At 39.8% G+C, this 23,007-nt stretch overlaps 1 protein-coding gene across 7 annotated transcripts in view; it reads right to left on the bottom strand.

Moving 5' to 3' along the window:
* The window catches only part of TMEM45A (transmembrane protein 45A), a 108,157-nt gene that overhangs the window by 32,755 nt on the left and 52,395 nt on the right, over positions 1-23,007 (bottom strand). For all 7 annotated transcript variants that reach the window (XM_089910457.1, XM_089910458.1, XM_089910459.1 and 4 more), the window contains exons 2-4: positions 3,400-3,591; positions 2,029-2,241; positions 499-683 (exon numbers count right to left, since the gene is read on the bottom strand). In XM_089910457.1, the coding sequence (XP_089766583.1) occupies positions 499-683; positions 2,029-2,241; positions 3,400-3,589 (588 nt within the window). In that variant the 5' untranslated portion in view covers positions 3,590-3,591. The remainder of the gene's footprint in view (positions 1-498; positions 684-2,028; positions 2,242-3,399; positions 3,592-23,007) is intronic.

Here is a 23,007-nt window from a genome sequence, read left to right as displayed (position 1 = left end):
GTCTCTCTGAGTCTTCTTTGTCAGTAAATTGGGGATGATAATACCTAACGTCCAAGTCATCATGAGGACAAAATGAAACAATGTGCATGTAAAAGTCCCGTACAGTGGCGGGCACATAGTTGTTTCTCAATACATAACAATTTCCTCCCTTTCCTGCCTTCCATATGTTTCTTGAGCTTATTACCCATTAGGCTTTAAGCTGCTTTAGCATCAGGAACTTCTTCCAGCTAAAAGCACTGGCTCAGAGTTCCTACAAAATGGATACTCAGGTGTGTGACGAAAATGTACACACCCAACCTCCTTCCCTGCTGCTCTATCACCGCTCCCACCAGGGCCACCGAGCCACTCAAAGAAACATCACCTCTCAAAGGTCCACATTCTCACTACCAGCAACACATCAGAAGGAAGCCTCTGGGTTCTACAGCAAAACACCCACCAATCAAAGAGAGAAGGTTATCAGTGGCGATACCAGGTACATTAATTGGAGGCCCAACTCACCTGCCAGAACCAGCTTCCCTGAAGTAGGAAAAAGCTTATCCGCAGAAGTTCCACAGTTATATTGGTCAGTATGAACAGCTCCAAGAAGGCAATGAGGCCTGTCAAAAAGATGACCAAGACCAGAAGCTTGTGCACAAAGATGTCCAGCATCTCCCGACCATGAGTGTGATTGTAGAAGACAAAACCTGATACAGGGAGAAAAAATAGTTCGTCTTTTTTAATGGAACTACCTACTGTTTCTCTCTCTCTCTCTCTCTCTCTCTCTCTCTCTCTCTCTCGACACACAACTTTACAAACACACACATTTCTTTGTCCATATCAGGTGCCCACTGCTTCCCACAATAATGGAAACCTCTACCATTTTTGGAGTCACCACTACCTCTTTAGGATGGAATCTTTGAAATCTCCTTTTCCCTTCCCCAACCTTTATTCTCTCCTCCAATATGTTATGACATTTTCAACCAACTATATTTCAAAGCACCTTTATGCAAAAGGATGAATAATAAGCATGATGAGGGTAGGGCAGCAGGAGTTAGGGTGAATAGGCAGAGGAATGAGACAAAGCCTCGCCTTAAGGAATTCAGTCCACTGGAGGCAGCAGATATACACAAAAATCATAAAAGTGTACTTTGATGGGTATGACAAGATTCTCTGGAAGCTTCCAGGAAGTAGTAGCTAGCTACATTTTTTAATCCCATGGACAGATTCCGGCTTCAGCTTCATTCTTTTCATTTGGATGAGGAGGAAAGGATGTTCATTCAAAATATGGTAACATCCTGAGATAATGAGAATCATGCTTAGTTGTTGGTGCCCAACTTTTATCTAGCTCTTGTTTTCAAAGAGCGTTTGGCAAAAGCTCTTACCTTTAGACGTGGGAGGCAAGGTGGACGTTAGGAAATGACTGCCTCCTGATAAATGGGGGCTTTTTCAGTTCTATGATCAATCTATACTTTACATATGAAATAAATGAAAACAAATCATTAAATACTTGTTTTCAGTGTTTCCTTATAGAGTAACAGGGAGGCCAACTGAACAAAAAAATGTTAGGACCTCATTTTTCTGTGACTGAATTTTTTGGACCCTGCTTATCATATAATGATGGAGTTTTACTATATCAATATTAAAAAGGCTAGTTTGTAGGTATGGAAGCTACTCTGCTGTGAGTGGTCTCTTCGTTTGAGGATATATATGCTTCACTACTCTGAGCTCAGTTTCACATGTTAAAGATGGAAATAATAATAATCTCCAGGATAAACCAGAGATAAATAACCATGGTAGGTGGTTCTTTAAGACAGATGTGAAATGTGAATAAAACACATTGAATGATTGCACTTGTCCAGCTATACTAAATGAGTCAGTAGGGAAGGAAAATCTTGGGCATCCTGTCTAGGACATCTCAACAGCTCACCATGGCCCAAACAGATGGCCCTGTGGATCAAGGCTGCACCAGGACACTAAAGGAGTATTATTGTAAAGGGCTAGATAAATGTCCAATAATAGTGAAAGGTATATGAAAATACTCATACTTACCCTCCACAAATAAGGCATTTGCTAACATTAACTTGGTAAAGGAGGCAGGAAGTGACCTGATGGTGGAACATAAGATGTTTGTCACACCCAGCAGCCCAAAGAAGAAGTACATGGTAAAATGATGCCAGCCCAGGAGTTGGACCCACTGGCCCTCTTTGTAGTCATATAAGGTCAGGTGCGGTCCTCCAGGAATAAACTGTTCTCCAAGCATGCCTACGGAGGGACATATCACACTTTAAGCAATCTTTCCGTAACTTTATTGAGAAAGCAGGAAGATGCAGAAGGATCAGCCTACTGCTTACTCCAATATAGTGTCCTTTTATGACATTGATTCATCTTTCGGGGCTGTTCCCTAACAGCTGAGCACTGGTTCTTTAGGCTGGTTTTAGAGCATCAAATACTGGTTTGGATAATCACTGTTAGTCAAAGATAGCCAATTTAGTCAAACAGCTATTTCAGATCTTCAAAGCTAATGATCTTATTTCCACTGAGTTCCCTGATCAGTTCCACTGACGGACTTAGTTCCTATTTTAATTTAATGACTAGATAAATCCTGAGTAATTTTGGATTTAGATTTGTGAGATTAGTTCTATGGCATCTGATTACTTCCTTCTTACACACTATGTCTTTGGGTAGGGAGTTGTGCTTGGTTCAGGATTAAAATGCTAGAGTTCAGCTTCTCCCCAATTAAGGATAACCGAGAAAGCACAGACAGATACAGCATAGAGTCCAGTCAGTTACACAAACATTTAAGCTTTCTTGAAGATGCTGCTTTATTTATTAATCTATAGAATTTGGCAACGAAATTCCTCTCTTTAAAACTTTAAAAACACAGAACATTTTTACAGAATCATAGAGCCAATGGAAAGGCCTTACAATCATCTGGCCCAACCTCCCTCTCTAATTTAGTAATCACACAAAGAGGATGAGCACAGGAGATAAGTTTTCTTCAGCCTGACCGTGTGGACAGCCTATCGGCAATGATTTATTATTGAAGCCTTCCCATAATCATTTGATTATTTTGGTGTCATTTTGAAAAATGGTTTCTGATAGAGTTTACTCTTTCAGGCATCAGAATAACTGATATAAAATTATTTTAAAGGCTCCAACTAATTCTATAAAGGAAATTCACCTTGAATGGGCAGGCAAGTTAATTGCTATGACTAACTCATTAGGGAATAGCCCTTTGTATAAACATGAAGTATCACCTTCTAGTAAATTATATCAGATGGAAATTACAATTATAATATGTATTTGGGTGTTTTTGAATAAAAATTTTATTTTAGCAATTTCTTGTTTGGATATTGAATCTTCTCTTTGCATGTGAAAATACCCCAAAAAGCAGACAGAACACAGAAAAGGGTCACTCACCAGTTAAAGCCATTCCAGCTATTATGATTCCCTCCAAAATTTCTACTCGATGGAATAATACTTTGGAATCAAGGTAGGAAGTCCGCTTGTGCTTTTTGAAGGCATATTTCAGAATGCACTTTGTTGTCCACCAAATCCCCAAGATAAAGAAGAAGGTTCCAGGGAGAGCATGGCCTTTGAAATTCCCCATGACTACCAAAATAAGAACATATAGAAGATGAAGACATTTCATCTCCAGAATTTGGCCAAAACATCGCTTATTCCTGTAAAGTACACTATCTTCTAATGATCATGGATACACCTCTGAGTCAGAGGATCCAGTATCACTGTCGACAGTGGTAGATCCATTACAATATCAACAATACCAAAAAGAGGAAAAATCCACATTCGTTGAACACTTACCTTGTTCTAGGCACTGTGTCAAGTGTTTTACATGTGATCTCTAATCTAATTTTCACAACATACCCATGAATGAGGGGCTAAGTCACATTTTCAATTGGGATTCAGGTTTAGAGAAGTGAAATGACTTACCTAAATCTCACAACTATTTTTGAAAAGTTTCATTGTTTTTAACAGGGGGCTCAAAAGATCTATTAAAAATGATAGTGTGTACTCAACGAACACTTACACTTTAAGCATATTTGAAAGAAAGTAACAGGAAAGTTTTACCTTTATGCTTAAAACTTGAAATGATATGAAATTGCCTACAAAAAATTTTAAGCAGGTAATTTCAAAGTATCAAGCATCAAGTGTGTGGAAGAGACCATTAGGGCTCATCAAGTATCTGTATACTCTTCCATGCACTTTTCCCAGCCCCTTCTCCATTTGAGTCAGAACCACGTTTCTAGTTCTGGCCAATGGACTGTGGCATTTGTCACTTCCAGGCTGAGTCAGTTAAGAGACTATATGGCTCCTTTAACTCTCTTTTCCCATGCTTTGGCAACCTTGGCATGGCATATCGGCAACATAGAAGACAGTCAACCAGCCTGCATCAGATTTTTGCAAGAAGCAACCCTTTATTGTGTTAAGTCATTAAAATGTTGAGGTTTAACAGCTTAACCCAGCCTATCCAGAGGGATACCAAGCCAAATCAATTTGTAAATTCTGTTTACACTATTGCTACATGATCGAGCAATAAAAAACAGAAATATCCTCCTTCTTTTTTGGTCAGTGCTATAGAAAACCAGTTTTGAATTATATGAGTTTTGAATTATGTGAGCAGCCCTTTCTTCAAACATATTGTACCATCTACAGAATAACGAAAAGAGAGTTCAGAATCATCCCTGTGGATCAGAGTAGGCCAGATGCAGGAGAACTCATGAAAGGGGATTTCAGGGTTCCCCCTGGCCCAGAAGAGTTCTTTATCTCCTTGGGTGGGTACTGGACCTCTCAGTTCGGGGCAGATCCCTCTGAGTTACTTCCATATCCCTCTGACACAACTGTGAAGTTTCAAGGGGGAACTATGAAGCTGACTCAAACACTAGAAGTCTGTTAAATCTCCAATTGAGACTCCAAATGGACATTTCAGCACACCCCTGAATCATCCATACCATCAAGAGACTCTGACTCAATGTATCACACAGTGCTAAGAGCAGCTTCTTATCCTAACTCTGACTCTGTTAGACGTATGGTTTGGACTATGTCCCTTAAGCTCTCTGAGCCTTGGCTCTTAATTAATAAAGAAAGAGGTGGCCTAGATGACACCTGGAGTTCCTTCCTGCTCTAACAGATTCTGTGATTCATTATCCTAACCACCATCTTTATCATAGTGTTACTGAGTCCTCTTATTTGTCTTGGCTTAGACAACCACGTGAAATTGAAAAATGCTTCTACATGGGATTGAAAAGTACATCTCGACTGTAAATTTTTTGAACTTTTCTGGAAAAGAATTTGATATGTTCTAAGGAACCTTAAAGATTTTACATTCCTTGGTACAGGAAATCCACTTCCAGGACTTTATCCTAAAGGTCTAACCAGAAATACAGGCACCAAATTAGAAACAATATATATGTCTAAAATTAGGAGATAGGGGATATATTTAGTAAAAATCAAAAATAAAAAGAATAGGATTTTTTAAAAACTGAGGAGAGGGGACGTTGGATTCAGGTTGACTAGATCTGAATCCCAACTTTACCATTTACCAGCTACATGACTTAGGGAAAGTTATTTAACCTCTCATGCCTTAGTTTCCTCTTCTGTAAAATGAGACAAATTTAAAGTTAAAATGAGTTATTCCAAAGCAAATAACCCACAGTATTATTAAACAAGCTCATGCTATCCTCAACCCATCTCAAACTATGAAAGTAAAACAAGAGTAAAACCAGATGAGCAATTCTACTTGGATACCAATTGCAGAAAAGCAAGAAGCACCTATACAATTCACTTAGCAATCATTTGTGTACTGCCTATAACATTTCTCCTGCTGTTGTCTTAGAGTGTTACTAGAATCTTCAGGGGTTATTTAACTCCTTGACTGCAATTAAAGAATAAGCTCCTTGGGCTTCCCTGGTGGCGCAGTGGTTGAGACTCCGCCTGCTGATGCAGGGGACATGGGTTCGTGCCCCAGTCCAGGAGGATCCCACGTGCCGCAGAGCGACTGGGCCCGTGAGCCATGGCCGCTGAGCCTGCACGTCCGGAGCCTGTGCTCCACAATGGGAGAGGCCACAACAGTGAGAGGCCTGCGTACTGCAAAAAAAAAAAAAAAAAAAGCTCCTTGAAAGCAGAAACCATAAATCTATTCTTCTATTCCCCACTGAACCTATATAGTGCCTTATACACTGTGAAGTTCTAACTTAACAAGAGTAACTAAGCCCTTCTTATAACACAAGATCAGATATTTATACAACACCTCCATTGAACTAATCATCTACCCATCCATTACCAGAAAATAATTTTTCCTCCAGTTACCACCATTCACCCACTTGCCCAAACCCAAAATGTTAAAGTCATCCTAAAGTCCACCTATGTCCCTGAAAACTAATTGGTTATCGATACTTACTGCCTCTGCTTCCTTATGTCAACCCTCTCCTGCCCCAAACTTGGCTGACTTCCCCTAGCCTCTTCAGTTTTATCTGCTTGGGGAAATCCTCCCTGATGGCCCAGATAGGAGAGGACCGCTCTCATACCTTCTCAAAGCACCCAGTTCTTACTTCAATGAATTCTTTGTGTGATTAGTTACTGGAAGTCTGCCTTCTCCATTAGCCTGTGAAATTTCACTATATTGTGAAAGCCTGTGAAGCAGGTACTTGAGGTTTCTCAGAGGTTAGGAGCCTGGTCCTGTTTTTTGTTTGTTTGTTTGTTTGTTTTTTAAGGCTTCTGGTATATGAAAAAAAGGAAGAAAATTCCAAAACAGAGTTACCAAAACTGTGCTTGCTTTTAAATGTTTACTTTTACCTAATAAATACTTTGAACACACACGTGAAACATATTACCTATCTTGGAGATAACATGAAAATTTCTGAATTGTGCAGCTCTAGGCCAAATCCACCTCTATGACCAGTTAACAGGTTCCTGCTGCCCCAAAGGCTGAATGGACCAATATATCTCAGCACAGCCCATTGGGATGTGATACGGAGGCAATGGGGAATAGTTGAAAGATTCTGAGATGAGCAGAGTGGGATAAGAAATGACTCCTCGGGCTTCCCTGGTGGTGCAGTGGTTAAGAATCCGCCTGCCAGTGCAGGGGACACGGGTTTGAGCCCTGGTCTGGGAGGATGCCACATGCCATGGAGCAGCTAAGCCCATGCACCACAACTGCTGAGCCTGTGCTCTAGAGCCCGTGCTCTGCAACAAGAGAAGCCACTGCAATGAGAGGCCCATGCACTGCAACAAATAAAAGTAAATAAATTTTTTTAAAAAAAAGAAATGACTCCTTGTTCTTATATCAGTTATAGAACTTCTGTATCTTTAGCCTTTTAATCTGAAACACTCTGATGCTTCCAATCTTTCTCTGTTTAAAAGACCCAAACAAAATGAAGTCAAAGCAGCTTATTGTATTTGCCTGGCTAAGGGACCAAGCAGACCCAGTTGCTCCTGGCAACAAAATGGCATTCACTTGATTTCACTTCCACTGTGGAGAGAAAAAAAATCACTCAAATCCTCAAACATCACTTCACTCAACTTCTAGAACACCACTCTCTGTATATTTGTCTTTTTTTACCTGTTTTTCTATTGCCTACGGGTACAACTCACTGCTTATGAAAAACTAGTAGTACAGAGTTTAATTAGATCTCAATCAAAAAAGCAGACACATTGCCCTTGGAAGGAGAACACAGGGCTTTCCTCTTCCACAAAGCAGAACATACCTGCCAGACAGCTAGCAGAAACCCCAGGGAAAATCACCAGGATAGCAAACCGAAAGGTCCTTCCTCAACATCCTCCCTGCTTAATCGCACCATTTGTAATCTCGTGGGGAAAGAGGTTCAGGCAGGCCTAAAATGGTGGGCTTCAAGATTCAATCACTGGCTTCCAGCTGCCATTCATCCTAAAAATGTTTATTCCTCCCCATCTAAAAAAACCCTCTGCTCCTAATGACACCAACCATCACCCTCTGGGCTAAGACAAGAAGCAACTCCTAAAACCCTCATTGGCTCCTTTTTTCTGACCACTGCCATATACACACACTCACTCACCACCCAAAAATATTTTTAAACTCTAGCACTTGGGGATAATATTGGGCAAATCTCAAGATCTAAATCAGGTGTTAGGTGTTAATTCCCATTAACCAAAGCCACTTAAACCAAAAACCAGACCTGTGTACAGAAAGAGGAGAGAACTCAAAATAGCCCAGAGAAAGAAATCCTACAATTTACTTGGAATCTCAACCAAATATCTAACTTCAATATAAAATGAATACCATGGAGAAAAACTTAAACTAAAAATTCGTCTTGAGCCAGCACCAAAATAAAGTATCCCTAAATCTTAATTAGTGACTCATATTTCAAGACATTTATATATTCCAATACATTAAACAAATTAGAGCTATTTCTTGAGCTCACTTTACCATTTGCCTTAATTCTCAAAGCAAAGTGTATACAAGCATATATAGCTTTAAATTTTTTTGATTCTCCATCATTCCATACCAGTTCTTTCTCTCCAAAATTTCAACTGTTTTGAAAGACTATTCTTAGTTAAATTATCCTTACCGTCACCCTTTCCTCAGTGTCAAGTCAAATGCAATGCTCTTCTCCCAGAAGAGAATTTACAATCGTTCCAGTCTCAAGAAGGAAAAGTAGATACCGACTGGTCTAAATCTAAAACTGCCCACTCTTCCTCCTTGGAGACTTAACCTATGTGCTCATATCTTTCCAGCTTGAACTTGAGCAAATAAGTCTTCAGAATGTCACAATGCCTGCATAAATGTGAATCTAAGGACCACCCCCTTTTGAACATCCTAACTTCCAGTCCAAACGTTGTGCCGTAGAGTACTTCCCGAGACTCACCTTGACATCTCACCCACATGACCACAGTCATGTCCCACCTGCTGTGAAAACAAAAGCCAATGGAGCATGTCTGATCTTTGCTACCTCTCTTCCAGGCCATCAAGATGGATAGACGACAAAGGGAATGGTTATGGCAGCAGTAACATAATAAAGCATCATTGATAAGATAAACCATTTTGTAACATACAGTGCCTCAAGCAAGGTACTAAGGTTGAAGTCATTGCCAAAATCAAAGTTATAGGAATAAGAAAAGATGATTGAAAAAAATGCTTTAGGTCAACAGTAAAGCTCACTTGCCCTCAAGGAATACACAATCTGATAGAGAGAAAAGTGAATAAATAAGTTAGAAAAAATTATTCTAAACCAACGTGAGGCTTGCACAAAGTGAAATGTGAGCAAGAAAGAAACAACAGTCTAACTCTAACCTGGAGAGCAAGCAGCTGTTACCTTATCTGCATTCAAGTCTTATTTCCCCCCTCAATGTAAACTCTTGGTGAACAAGGGCCATATCCCCTATAATATTTCACACCTAGTAAGCACTCAATAAATAGCTAATGAATGATGAGCTCCTGCCTGGGACCCCACCTCCCTGAAACCCTGGCCTCGGTGGCAACCAGGATCAGAAATAGGTGGAGAGGGCTTCCCTGGTGGCGCAGTGGTTGAGAATCTGCCTGCCAATGCAGGCGACACGGGTTCGAGCCCCGGTCTGGGAAGATCCCACATGCTGCAGAGCAATTAGGCCCGTGAGCCACAACTACTGAGCCTGCACGTCTGGAGCCTGTGCTCCGCAACAAGAGAGGCCGCGACAGTGAGAGGCCCGCGCACTGCGATGAAGAGTGGCCCCCGCTCGCCACAACTAGAGAAAGCCCTCACACAGAAACGAAGACCCAACACAGCCAAAAATAAATAAAGAAAGAAGCTTTCATTTTAAAAAAAAAGAAAGAAAAGAAATAGCTGGAGAGGCTAATTAAATGCAGATTCCTGGGCTCATTCATATCTACTAAATCAATCGGCAGGGGGAGGCCCAGTATTTATTTTTATTATTTACTATTTTATTTTTGGCTGTGTTGGGTCTTTGTTGCTGCGTGCAGGCTTTCTCTAGTTTCGGCAAGCAGGGGCTACTCTTCGCTGAGGTGCGCGGGCTTCTCATTGCGGTGGCTTCTCTTGTTGTGGAGCACGGGCTCCAGGCGCACGGGTTTCAGTAGTGGTGGCACACGGGCTCTAGAGCACAGGCTCAGTAGTTGTGGCGCACAGGCTTACTTGCTCCGCGGCATGTGGGATCTTCCCGGACCAGGGCTCGAACCCGTGTCTCCTCCATTGGCAGGCAGATTCGTAATCACTGCGCCACCAGGGAAGCCCCAGAAGTCTGCATTTTTAACAAGCACTCACAAGTTATTTTTTATATATTCTTGAGTTTTGAGAACCAAAGGCTTAGAGTATGTGGAGACAAGCAAAGGGGCACTAAGACGCTCAGGTTTAAATGTGGCCTCCTCATAGATAAGGGCAGAGACTAGAAAAGGTTTCTGAATAGTCCCATCAAATAGTCTTCATCAAGTACATTTGAGGAGGTTAAACACTACAGGGAAAGGGCTCCTCCTTCTGTGACTGTCTATCATTGAGTTCTTAGCACATGTAAAGGAGGTGAAGCTTTGCCCATAGCAAGACTATTTATTTACTACTACTGTAGTCAAAGTCAGAATGCACAGGGCTGCCAATAAAGAAGAAAGCTGGCCTGAGTAGCCTGCAATGACTTCATCTGACAAAGGTCTAGTCATCTGTCAAAAATTAAAACTTTTATATGCAACTGGCAAAGAAGCACAGGAAAAGATGTTCAATATCATTATTCATTTGAGAAATGCTAATTAAAATAACAAATACCAATACATATCCACTAGAACAGCCAAAGTTTAAAAGACAATATCACATGTTGGCAAGAATGTGGACAACTGGACCTCATACAAAGCAGGTGGGAACACAAAATGGTACAGCCCCATTGTAAAGCAGTTTGTAACTTTTTTTTTACATCTTTATTGGAGTATAATTGCTTTACAATGGTGTGTTAGTTTCTGCTTCATAACAAAGTGAATCAGTTATACACATACATATGTTCCCATATCTCTTCCCTCTTGCGTCTCCCTCCCTCCCACACTCCCTAACCCACCCTTCCAGGCCGTCACAAAGCACCGAGCTGATCTCCCTGTGCTATGCAGCTCCTTCCCACTAGCTATCTACCTTACGTTTGGTAGTATATATATGTCCATGCCTCTCTCTCGCTTTGTCACAGCTTACCCTTCACCCTCCCCATATCCTCAAGTCCATTCTTTAGTAGGTCTGTGTCTTTATTCCCGTCTTACCCCTGGGTTCTTCATGACATTTTTTTTTCTTCTTAAATTCCATATATATGTGTTAGCATACGGTATTTGTCTTTTTCTTTCTGACTTACTTCACTCTGTATGACAGACTCTAGGTCTATCCACCTCATTAAAAATAGCTCAATTTCATTTCTTTTTATGGCTGAGTAATATTCTATTGTATATATGTGCCACATCTTCTTTATCCATTCATCCAATGATGGGCGCTTAGGTTGTTTCCATCTCCGGGCTATTGTAAATAGAGCTGCAATGAACATTTTGGTACATGACTCTTTTTGAATTTTGGTTTTCTCAGGGTATATGCCCAGTAGTGGGATTGCTGGGTCATATGGTAATTCTATTTGTAGTTTTTTAAGGAACCTCCATACTGTTCTCCATAGTGGCTGAACCAATTCACATTCCCACCAGCAGTGCAAGAGTGTTCCCTTTTCTCCACACCCTCTCCAGCATTTATTGTTTCTAGATTTTTTGATGATGGCCATTCTGACTGGTGTGAGATGATATCTCATTGTAGTTTTGATTTGCATTTCTCTAATGATTAATGATGTTGAGCATTCTTTCATGTGTTTGTTGGCATTCTGTATATCTTCTTTGGAGAAATGTCTATTTAGGTCTTCTGCCCATTTTTGGATTGGGTTGTTTGTTTTTTTGTTATTGAGCTGCATGAGCTGCTTGTAAATTTTGGAGATTAATCCTTTGTCAGTTGCTTCATTTGCAAATATTTTCTCCCATTCTGAGGGTTGTCTTTTGGTCTTGATTATGGTTTCCTTTGCTGTGCAAAAGCTTTGAAGTTTCATTAGGTCCCATTTGTTTATTTTTGTTTTTATTTCCATTTCTCTAGGAGGTGGGTCAAAAAGGATCTTGCTGTGATTTATGTCATAGAGTGTCCTGCCTATGTTTTCCTCTAAGAGTTTCATAGTTTCTGGTCTTACATTTAGGTCTTTAATCCATTTTGAGCTTATTTTTGTGTATGGTGTTAGGGAGTGATCTAATCTCATACTTTTACATGTACCTGTCCAGTTTTCCCAGCACCACTTATTGAAGAGGCTGTCCTTTCTCCACTGTACATTCCTGCCTCCTTTATCAAAGATAAGGTGACCATATGTGCATGGGTTTATCTCTGGGCTTTCTATCCTGTTCCATTGATCTATCTTTCTGTTTTTGTGCCAGTACCATACTGTCTTGATTACTGTAGCTTTGTAGTATAGTATGAAGTCAGGGAGCCTGATACCTCCAGCTCCATTTTTTGTTCTCAAGATTGCTTTGGCTCTTCGGGGTCTTTTGTGTTTCCATACAAATTGTGAAATTTTTTATTCTAGTTCTGTTAAAAATGCCAGCGGTAGTTTGATAAGGATTGCATTGAATCTGTAGATTGCTTTGGGTAGTAGAGTCATTTTCACAATGTTGATTCTTCCAATCCAAGAACATGGTATATCTCTCCATCTATTTGTATCATCTTTAATTTCTTTCATCAGTGTCTTATAATTTTCTGCATACAGGTCTTTTGTCTCCTTAGGTAGGTTTATTCCTAGATTATTTATTCGTTTTGTTGCAGTGGTAAATGGGAGTGTTTTCTTGATTTCACTTTCAGATTTTTCATCATTAGTGTATAGGAATGCCAGAGATTTCTGTGCAATAATTTTGTATCCTGCTACTTTATCAAATTCATTGATTAGCTCTCATAGTTTTCTGGTAGCATATTTAGGATTCTCTATGTATAGTATCATGTCATCTGCAAACAGTGACAGCTTTATTTCTTCTTTTCCGATTTGGATTCCTTTCATTTCTTTTTCTTCTCTGATTGCTGTGGCTAAAACTTCCAAAACTATGTTGAAGAAGAGTGGTGACAGTGGGCAACCTTGTCTTGTTCCTGACCTTAGTGGAAATGCTTTCAGTTTTTCACCATTGAGGACAATGCTGGCTGTGGGTTTGTCATATATGGCCTTTATTATGTTGAGGAAAGTTCCCTCTATGCCTACTTTCTGCAGGGTTTTTATCATAAATGGGTGTTGAATTTTGTCAAAAGCTTTCTCTGCATCTACTGAGATGATCATATGGTTTTTATCCTTCAGTTTGTTAATATGGTTTATCACATTGATTGCTTTGCATATACTGAGGAATCCTTGCATTCCTGAAATAAACCCCACTTTATCATGGTGTACGATCCTTTTAATGTGCTGTTGGATTCTGTTTGCTAGTATTTTGTTGAGGATTTTTGCATCTATGTTCATCAGTGATATTGGCCTGTAGTTTTCTTTCTTTGTGACATCCTTGTCTGGTTTTGGTATCAGGGTGATGGTGGCCTCGTAGAATGAGTTTGAGAGTGTTCCTCCCTCTGCTATATTTTGGAAGAGTTTTAGAAGGATAGGTGTTAGCTCTTCTCTAAATGTTTGATAGAAGTCGCCTGTGAAGCCATCTGGTCCTGGGCTTTTGTTTGTTGGAAGATTTTTAATCACAGTTTCAATTTCAGTGCATGTGATTGGTCCGTTCATATTTTCTATTTCTTCCTGATTCAGTCTTGGCAGGTGGTGCATTTCTAAGAATTTGTCCATTTCTTCCAGGTTGTCCATTTTATTGGCATAGAGTTGCTTGTAGTAATCTCTCGTGATCTTTTGTATTTCTGCAGTGTCAGTTGTTACTTCTCCTTTTTCATTTCTAATTCTATTGATTTGAGTCTTCTCCCTTTTTTTCTTGATGAGTCTGGCTAATGGTTTATCAATTTTGTTTATCTTCTCAAAGAACCAGCTTTTAGTTTTATTGATCTTTGCTATCATTTCCATCATTTCTTTTTCATTTATTTCTGATCTGATCTTTATGATTTCTTTCCTTCTGCTGACTTTGGGGATTTTTTGATCTTCTTTCTCTAATTGGTTTAGGTGCAAGGTTAGGTTGTTTATTCGAGATGTTTCCTGTTTCTTAAGGTAGGATTGTATTGCTATAAACTTTCCTCTTAGAACTGCTTTTGCTGCATCCCATAGGTTTTGGGTCATTGTGTCTCCATTGTCACTTGTTTCTAGGTATTTTTTATTTCCTCTTTGATATTAAGTGATCACTTCGTTATTAAGTAGTGTATTGTTTAGCCTCCATGTGTTTGCATTTTTTACAGATCTTTTCCTGTAATTGATATCTAGTCTCATAGCGTTGTGGTCGGAAAAGATACTTGATACAATTTCAATTTTCTTAAATTTACCAAGGCTTGATTTGTGACCCAAGATATGATCTATCCTGGAGAATGTTCCATGAGCACTAGGGAAAAATGTGTACTCTATTGTTTTTGGATGGAATGTCCTATAAATATCAATTAAGTCCATCTTGTGTAATGCATCATTTAAAGCTTGTGTTTCCTTATTTATTTTCATTTTGGATGATCTGTCCATTGGTGAAAGTGGGGTGTTAAAGTCCTCTACTATGAATGTGTTACTGTCGATTTCCCCTTTTATGGCTGTTAGTATTTGCCTTATGTATTGACGTGCTCCTATGTTGGGTGCATAAATATTTACAGTTGTTATATTTTCTTCTTGGATCGATCCCTTGATCATTATGTAGTGTCCTTTTTTGTCTCTTCTAATAGTCTTTATTTTAAAGTCTATTTTGTCTGATATGAGAATTGCTACTCCAGCTTTCTTTTGGCTTCCATTTGCATGGAATATCTTTTTCCAACCCCTTACTTTCAGTCTGTATGTGTCTCTAGGTCTGAAGTGGGTCTCTTGTAGACAGCATATATAAGGGTCTTGTTTTTGTATCCATTCAGCCAATCTGTGTCTTTTGGTGGGAGCATTTAGTCCATTTACATTTAAGGTAATTATCGATATGTATGTTCCTATTTCCATTTTCTTAATTGTTTTGGGTTCGTTATTGTAGGTCTTTTCCTTCTCTTGTGTTTCTTGCCTAGAGAAGTTCCTTTAGCATTTGTTGTAAAGCTGGTTTGGTGGTGCTGAACTCTCTCAGCTTTTGCTTGTCTGTAAACGTTTTAATTTCTCCATCAAATCTGAATGTGATCCTTGCTGGGTAGAGTAATGTTGGTTGCAGGTTTTTCTCCTTCATCACTTTAAATATGTCCTGCCAGTCCCTTCTGGCTGGCAGAGTTTCCTCTGAAAGATCAGCCATTAACCTTATGGGGATTCCCTTGTGTGTTATTTGCTGTTTTTCCCTTGCTGCTTTTAATATGTTTTCTTTGTATTTTAATACAAAGAAATAATATATATTATTTCTTTATTATATTATTATATTTTATTTATTTTTATATTTATTTTATTTATTTATTTATGTTTATATTTTTATTTTTTAAAAGTAACACTTTATCAACAGTCTTTTTTATATATATAAAATATATATATTATATTTTTATATTTATTTTTATATTTATTTTATTTATTTTATTTATTTTTATATTTATATATTTATATATATATTTATTATATTTATTTTTATATTTTTTATTATTTTATATTATTATATTATATTATATTATTATTATATTGTATTATTATATTATTCTTTCTTCTTTATTATAATACAAAGGAATATATTAATACACTTTTAATATGTTTTCTTTGTATTTAATTTTTGAGAGTTTGATTAATATGTGTCTTGGCATAACTTGATTAACTATTTACTTTCCCATATTAGGGAAGTTTTCAACTATAATCTCTTCAAATATTTTCTCAGTCTCTTTCTTTCTCTCTTCTTCTTCTGTAACCCCTATAATTCAAATGATTGTGCGTTTAATGTTGTCCCAGAGGTCTCTGAGACTGTCCTCAATTCTTTTCATTCTTTTTTCTTTATTCTGCTCTGCAGTAGTTATTTCCACTATTTTATCTTCCAGGTCACTTATCCGTCCTTCTGCCTCAGTTATTCTGCTATTGATCCCATCTAGAGTATTTTTAATGTCATTTATTGTGTTGTTCATCATTGCTTGTTTCATCTTTAGGTCTTCTAGGTCCTTGTTAAATGTTTCTTGCATTTTGTCTATTCTATTTCCAAGATTTTGGATCATCTTTACTATCATTATTCTAAATTCTTTTTCAGGTAGACTGCCTATTTCCTCTTCATTTGTTAGGTCCGGTGGGTTTTTATCTTGCTCCTTCATCTGTTGTTTTTCCGTCTTCTCATTTTGCTTATTTTACTGTGTTTGGGGTCTCCTTTTGGCAGGCTGCAGTTTTGTAGTTCCCGTTGTTTTTGGTGTCTATCCCCAGTGGCTAAAGCTTTTTCAGTGGGTTGTGTAGGCTTCCTGGTGGAGGGTACTAGTGCCTGTGTTCTGGTGGATGAGGCTGGATCTTGTTTTTCTGGTGGGCAGTTCCACATCTGGTGGTGTGTTTTGGGGTGTCTCTGGACTTATTATGATTTTAGGCAGCCTCTCTGCTAATGGGTGGGGTTGTGTTCCTGTCTTGCTAGTTGTTTGGCATAGGGTGTCCAGCACTGTAGCTTGCTGGTCGTTGAGTGAAGCTGGGTGCTGGTTGAAATGGAGATCTCTGGGAGATTTTCGCCATTTGATATTATGTGGAGCTGGGAGGTCTCTTGTGGACCAGTGTCCTGAAGTTGGCTCTCCCACCTCAGAGGCACAGCACTGACTCCTGGCTGCAGCACCAAGAGCCTTTCATCCACACAGCTCAGAATAAAAGGGAGAAAAAGTAGAAAGAAAGAGAAAGAAAGAAAGAAAGAAAGGAGGGAGGGAGGGAGGAACGAAGGAAAGAAAGAAAGAGAGAAAGAAGATAAAATAAAGTAAGATAAAATAAAATAAAGTTATTAAAATAAAAAATATTAAGAAAAAAATTTTTTTTCAAAGAAAGAAAAAATAAACGGATAGATAGAACCCTAGGACAAATGGTGGAAGCAAAGCTATACAGACAAAATCTCACACAGAAGCATACACATACACACTTACAAAAAGAGGAAAATGGGAAAAATTAATAAATCTTGCTCTCAAAGTCCACCTCCTCAATTTGGGATGATGCGTTGTCTATTCATGTATTCCACAGATGCAGGGTACATCAAGTTGATTGTGGAGCTTTAATCCGCTGCTTCTGAGGCTGCTGGGAGAGATTTCCCTTTCTCTTCTTTGTTCTCACAGCTCCCAGGCGCTCAGCTTTGGATTTGGCCCCACCTCTGCGTGTAGGTCGCCGGAGGGCGTCTGTTCTTCGCTCAGACAGGAAAGGGTTAAAGAAACCGCTAATTCGGGGGCTCTGGCTCACTCAGGCCAGGGGGAGGGAGGGGTGCAGATGCGGGGCGAGCCTGCAGTGGCAGAGGCCAGCATGACGTTGCACCAGCCTGAGGGGCGCCGTGCGTTCTCCCGGGGAAGTTGTCCCTGGATCCCAGGACCCTGGCAGTGGAGGGCTGCACAGGCTCCCCGTAAGGGGTGTGTGGATAGTGACCTGTGCTCACACACAGGCTTCTTGGTGGCGGCAGCAGCAGCCTTAGCGTCTCCTGCCCGTCTCTGGGGTCCGCGCTTTTAGCTGCGGCTCGCGCCCTTCTCTGGAGCTCCTTTAAGCAGCACTCTTAATCCCCTCTCCTCGTGCACCAGGAAACAAAGAGGAAAGAAAAAATCTCTTGCCTCTTCGGCAGGTCCAGACTTTTCCCCGGACTCCCTCCTGGCCAGCCGTGGTGCACTAACCCCCTTCAGGCTGTGTTCCCACGGCCAACCCCAGCCCTCTCCCTGCGCTCCGACCGAAGCCCAAGCCTCAGCTCCCAGCCCCGCCCGCCCTGGCGAGTAAGCAGACAAGCCTCTCGGGCTGGTGAGACTGGTTAGCACTGATCCTCTGTGCGGGAATCTCCCCGCTTTGCCCTCCGCACCCCTGTTACTGTGCTCTCCTCCGCAGCTCCAGAGCTCCCCCTCCTCCGCCATCCGCAGTCTCCGCCTGTGAAGGGGCTTCCTAGTGTGTGGTAACCTTTCCGCCTTCACGGCTCCCTCCCACTGGTGCAGGGTCCGTCCCTATCCTTTTGTCTCTGTTTATTCTTTTGCCCTACCCAGGTCCGTGGGGACTTTCTTGCCTTTTGGGAGGTCTGAGGTCTTCGGCCAGCGTTCAGTAGGTGTTCTGTAGGAGTTGTTCCACGTGTAGATGTATTTCTAGTGTATCTGTGGGGAGTAAGGTGATCTCCGCATCTTACTCTTCCGCCATCTTCCCCTCGTCTCTATCCTGAAGACATAAGAACTGAAAACTTCCATAACCCGGCCCGCCGTCCGCACGACTGTCGCGGCTTCACCACTGGGGCCCCTCCAGAGCCGGCAGCCTCAGTGAGGCTGCCCTCCCCTCGGGCTCCGGGGCAGTTCCGTGACAGCGGAGGGAACAGACCCCGAGCCAGGAGTTTCAGCTCTGTGGAAACGCAGGCTCCGTCCTGAACATATTTTCTTAAACTTGTATTTCTTTTTTCTTTGGTAATAAGGTAAAAAGTGTTATGCTTTTAATTTCAAACTCCAGGTGTTTATTGCTGGCATATAGGAGAACAGTTGACTTCTATATATTAACCTTATATCTTGCAACTATAATCACTTACTAGTTCCAGGAGTTTGTTGTTGTTGTTGATTCTTTGGGATTTTCTACGTAGACAATCATATCATCTGCTAACAATGACAGTTTTTTTTTCCTTCCCAACCTGTATACTTTGTATTTCTTTTTCTTATATTATTGCATTAGTTAGAACTTCCAGTATAATGTTGAATACTAGTGGTGAAAGGGGACAGCCTTGCCTTGTTCCCAGTCTTAATGAGATCGCATCCAGTCTTTCATCATTAAGTATGATGCTAACTGTAGGTTTTGTGTAGATATTCTGAATCAAATTGAGGAAGTTCCCCCTCTATTCCTAGGTTGTTACTTTTGAGATTTTTTTTTTTAACTTTTCTTAAAAACACACAAAACAGGGCTTCCCTGGTGGCGCAGTGGTTGAGAGTCTGCCTGCCAATGCAGGGGACAAGGGTTCGTGTCCCAGTCCGGGAAGATTCCCACATGCCGCGGAGCGGCTGGGCCCGTGAGCTATGGCCGCTGAGCCTGCGCGTCCGGAGTCTGTGCTCCGCAACGGGAGAGGCCACAACAGTGAGAGGCCCGCATACCACAAAAAAAACCCCCAAAAACTACACAAAACAAACAAAAAAACTAAGAGGGTCTTTAAAGCCAGAAAATAGAGAACCTTAAATGCCAGGTTAATACGTTTAAACTTTATTCCATGGACAATAAGAAGCAACTGAATGGTTTGAGGGAAAAAAAAAGGATATAACAGAGATATGCATCAGACCCCTTAAACCCTTCCACAATATAAGAACCTAATTTCTATTTAAAGATGTCCAGCAAAGGGGACTCCTCCAGCTCCTTCAATACCTCATTCTGGTGACATTCAAATCTCACTCTCCGTTAGCCTTGCCTCATAGCCAACTTGAATCTCTTGGATGTCCCAGGGAAGATCCAGAACATTCATCTGTCTTGACAAACTGCTTCCACAAAAATGTGACTTCCAAACTCGGTATTCTACTACCCACTCCCTGCCCAGAAGAGAAAGCTATGTCACTCTGCTTCAGGGCAGAGGTACAGGCACCCCGTGGCCTAGATTCACTTACTAAGCAATGTACAGCCAAAATGCAGTGACCACACCTGAATCAATAGTGTTGACACGTTCATTTGCATCACACCTTCTACAGAAGGAGTTGCTGTTATCAAGAGCTCTATCCATAATGATATCTGGATGTCTGTCTACAGAGAACACTCTGTAGCCCAGTTCTGTCCTTTGGGGACATGAGGTCAAATCAGAATCATTTTAGCCAGATCCCCATGTGATTCATATGCACATTAAAAACTAGAAACACTAGTCTAGGGCAAAATTTCTCTACAGCGGCACTATTAACATTTCATGCCCATAATTCTTTGTTGTGTGAGGCTGGACTGTGCTTTCCAAAATGTTTAGCAACATCCCTGGCCTCTACATACTAGATTCTGGCAGCACTCTTCCACCAGTTGTGACAGTCAAAGATATCTACATATATTGATAAATATCCCCTGAGGGGCTAAATCAGAACCCCTTTCCAAATAAGAAGTACTGGTTTACAAGACCCTTGGTCAAAACCCCTTAACATAAAAAGATTTTTTTTTCTTTTCTCTTGGGAAAAAGAGAAATGTAACAAGTTTAGCTGTTAACTACCGTATCAAAACAAGTCCAAACAGATGATGTGCACCTATTCAAAATGGATTAAAGACCTAAATGCAAGGCCAGACACTATAAACTCTTAGAGGAAAACATAGGCAGAACACGCTATGACATAAATCACAACAAGATCCTTTCTGACCCACCTCCTAGAGAAATGGAAATAAAAACAAAAATAAACAAATGGGATCTAATGAAACTTAAAAGCTTTTGCAGGAAAGGAAACCATAAACAAGACAAAAATATAACCCTCAGAATGGGAGAAAATATTTGCAAACAAAGCAGCTGACAAAGGATTAATCTCCAAAATATACAAGCAGCTTATGCAGCTCAATATCAAAAAAACAAACAACCCAATCCAGAAATGGACAGAAGATCTAAATAGACATTTCTCCAAAGAAGGCATACAGATTGCCAACAAACACATGAAAGGATGCTCAACATAACTAATCATGAGAGAAATGCAAATCAAAACTACAATGAGGTATCACCTCACACAGGTCAGAATGGCCATCATCAAAAAATCTACAAACAATAAATGCTGGAGAGGGTGTGGAGAAAAGGGAACCCTCTTGCACTGTTGGTGGGAATGTAAGTTGATATAGCCACTACAGAGAACAGTATGGAGGTTCCTTAAAAAACTAAAAGTAGAACTACCATATGACCCAGCAACACCACTACTGGGCATATACCCTGAGAAAACCGTAATCCAGAAAGAGTCATGTACCACAATGTTCATTGCAGCTCTATTTACAATAGCCAGGACATGGAAGCAATCTAAGTGTCCATCGACAGATGAATGGATAAAGAAGATGTGGCACATATATATAATGGAATATTACTCAGCCATAAAAAGAAACAAAATTGCGATATCTGTAGTGAGGTGGATGGACCTAGAGTCTGTCATACAGAGTGAAGTAAGTCAGAAAGAAAAATAAATACCATATGCTAACACATATATATGGAATCTAAAAAAAAAAAAAGGTTCTGAAGAACCTAGGGGCAAGACAGGAAGAAAGACGCAGACATAGAGAATGGACTTGAGGACACAGGGAGGGGGCAGGGTAAGCTGGGATGAAGTTAGAGAATGGCGTGGACATATATATACAGTACCAAATGTAAAATAGATAGCGAGTGGGAAGCAGCCGCATAGCACAGGGAGATCAGCTCAGTGCTTTGTGATCACCTAGAGGGGTGGGATAGGGAGGGTGGGAGTGAGGGAGATGCAAGAGGGAAGAGATATGGGGACATATGTATATGTATAGCTGGTTCACTTTGTTATAAAGCAGAAACTAACACACCATTGTAAAGCAATTATACTCCAATAAAGATGTTAAAAAATATATATTTTCTGTGCTTCATGTTGTCTTTATCAGATGTTCGATTACTGAAGAAAAACTGAGTCAATATTAAGAGAGCTAAGGTTTTTTTATAACATGTAACTTTCTGTATTTGCCTTTGAAATATTTTTATTGTCACTGGTTAAATGGGTAACTATTATTTTACAGTGACCTCCGATCCTATTAAATCAAGTGTTCTAAACATCTTGACATTTTTTACAAACTTCTCAAAACCAAACTCTAAATGAAGTCTTTTTGATTTGAACCTAACTTTGGGATTTTCCAGAGGCCCCCTGTAAAATCTGGAAGGATTTGTTCTCTCAAAAGAGAAGTGTTAAACTAATTAGGCTTCTTTGATATGTTAAATTACATGGAAATAAGAAGTGATACGAAACCTTCTTTAGATTATGTTGTATAATATATTATACAATATATACCTATAATATATTATATGGGTGTATGTTACTATTATAAGTAGTCCAGAAATCATATAAAATCTGACATTCCTAGTATGTTATCAGTCGTAATTCCAGCTATCATCTTAAAATGTTGTATGTCTCACAAATAACCGAATTTCCTTGTCAATTAAATTATAATGAATTCTCATCAGAACTTTAACCGTGGCCATGTTTAAGTCTTCTGGCATTCACAGAAAATTACTGTATTATTCTGATGCTTTCCTGAAAGCTTTAACACGCAGCTATGATCCAAAATTGCTGTGTCTTTAAAGAGATTTATGGAAAAGACCTTGACAAGTACTCTAGAATACAGGTTTCTGATAACTCTAAGATCATACCATTGAACTAAGAATTTCCAGAATTGTTATGGAGAAACTGATTGATTCATAAAACTGCTAACCCAAGGTCAAGCAGAACAATTACATAGAACTGAATGAACTGATGAGAATTATAATTTTCTGAATTTTTTCTTTGAAACATTGCCAGTTCATTAATGTTTTGTTTTTCCAGATTTAAGAAAAACTTTTTCTCTTTTCTATCAAACTATTTATAACTTAACAGCAACTTGGTAAATTATATCTTTGTAAACAGAATTTTCTCACTACCGGATCTCTCAAGAATTCAGAAGTTCTTATTGAGTATTCTTATTTTCATGGCAATATAGTTATTTGCATAGACTCAGTGAGAATCTGTTTTCCTTAGAACAGAACACAGTGGGAAACATTGGTTATGTTACCAAGACTTTGACTGGAATGTTACATTTGAGAATGATGTTCATAGACTCGGACATAACCAGACGGTTTTAAGAAACTAAGGTTGACTTTATGGAGCCAATAAAACCTCCCTTCAGAAAACTACCTGGTAAATCTTG

Source organism: Delphinapterus leucas, chromosome 4 (assembly GCF_059928025.1).
Source record: "Delphinapterus leucas isolate spDelLeu-1000000601 "Yukka" chromosome 4, BTC_Dleu_Yukka2, whole genome shotgun sequence".
NCBI lineage: Eukaryota > Metazoa > Chordata > Mammalia > Artiodactyla > Monodontidae > Delphinapterus > Delphinapterus leucas.
The sequence above is the reverse complement of the archived record's forward strand: the minus strand, read 5'-3'. Positions and strand labels throughout refer to the sequence as shown.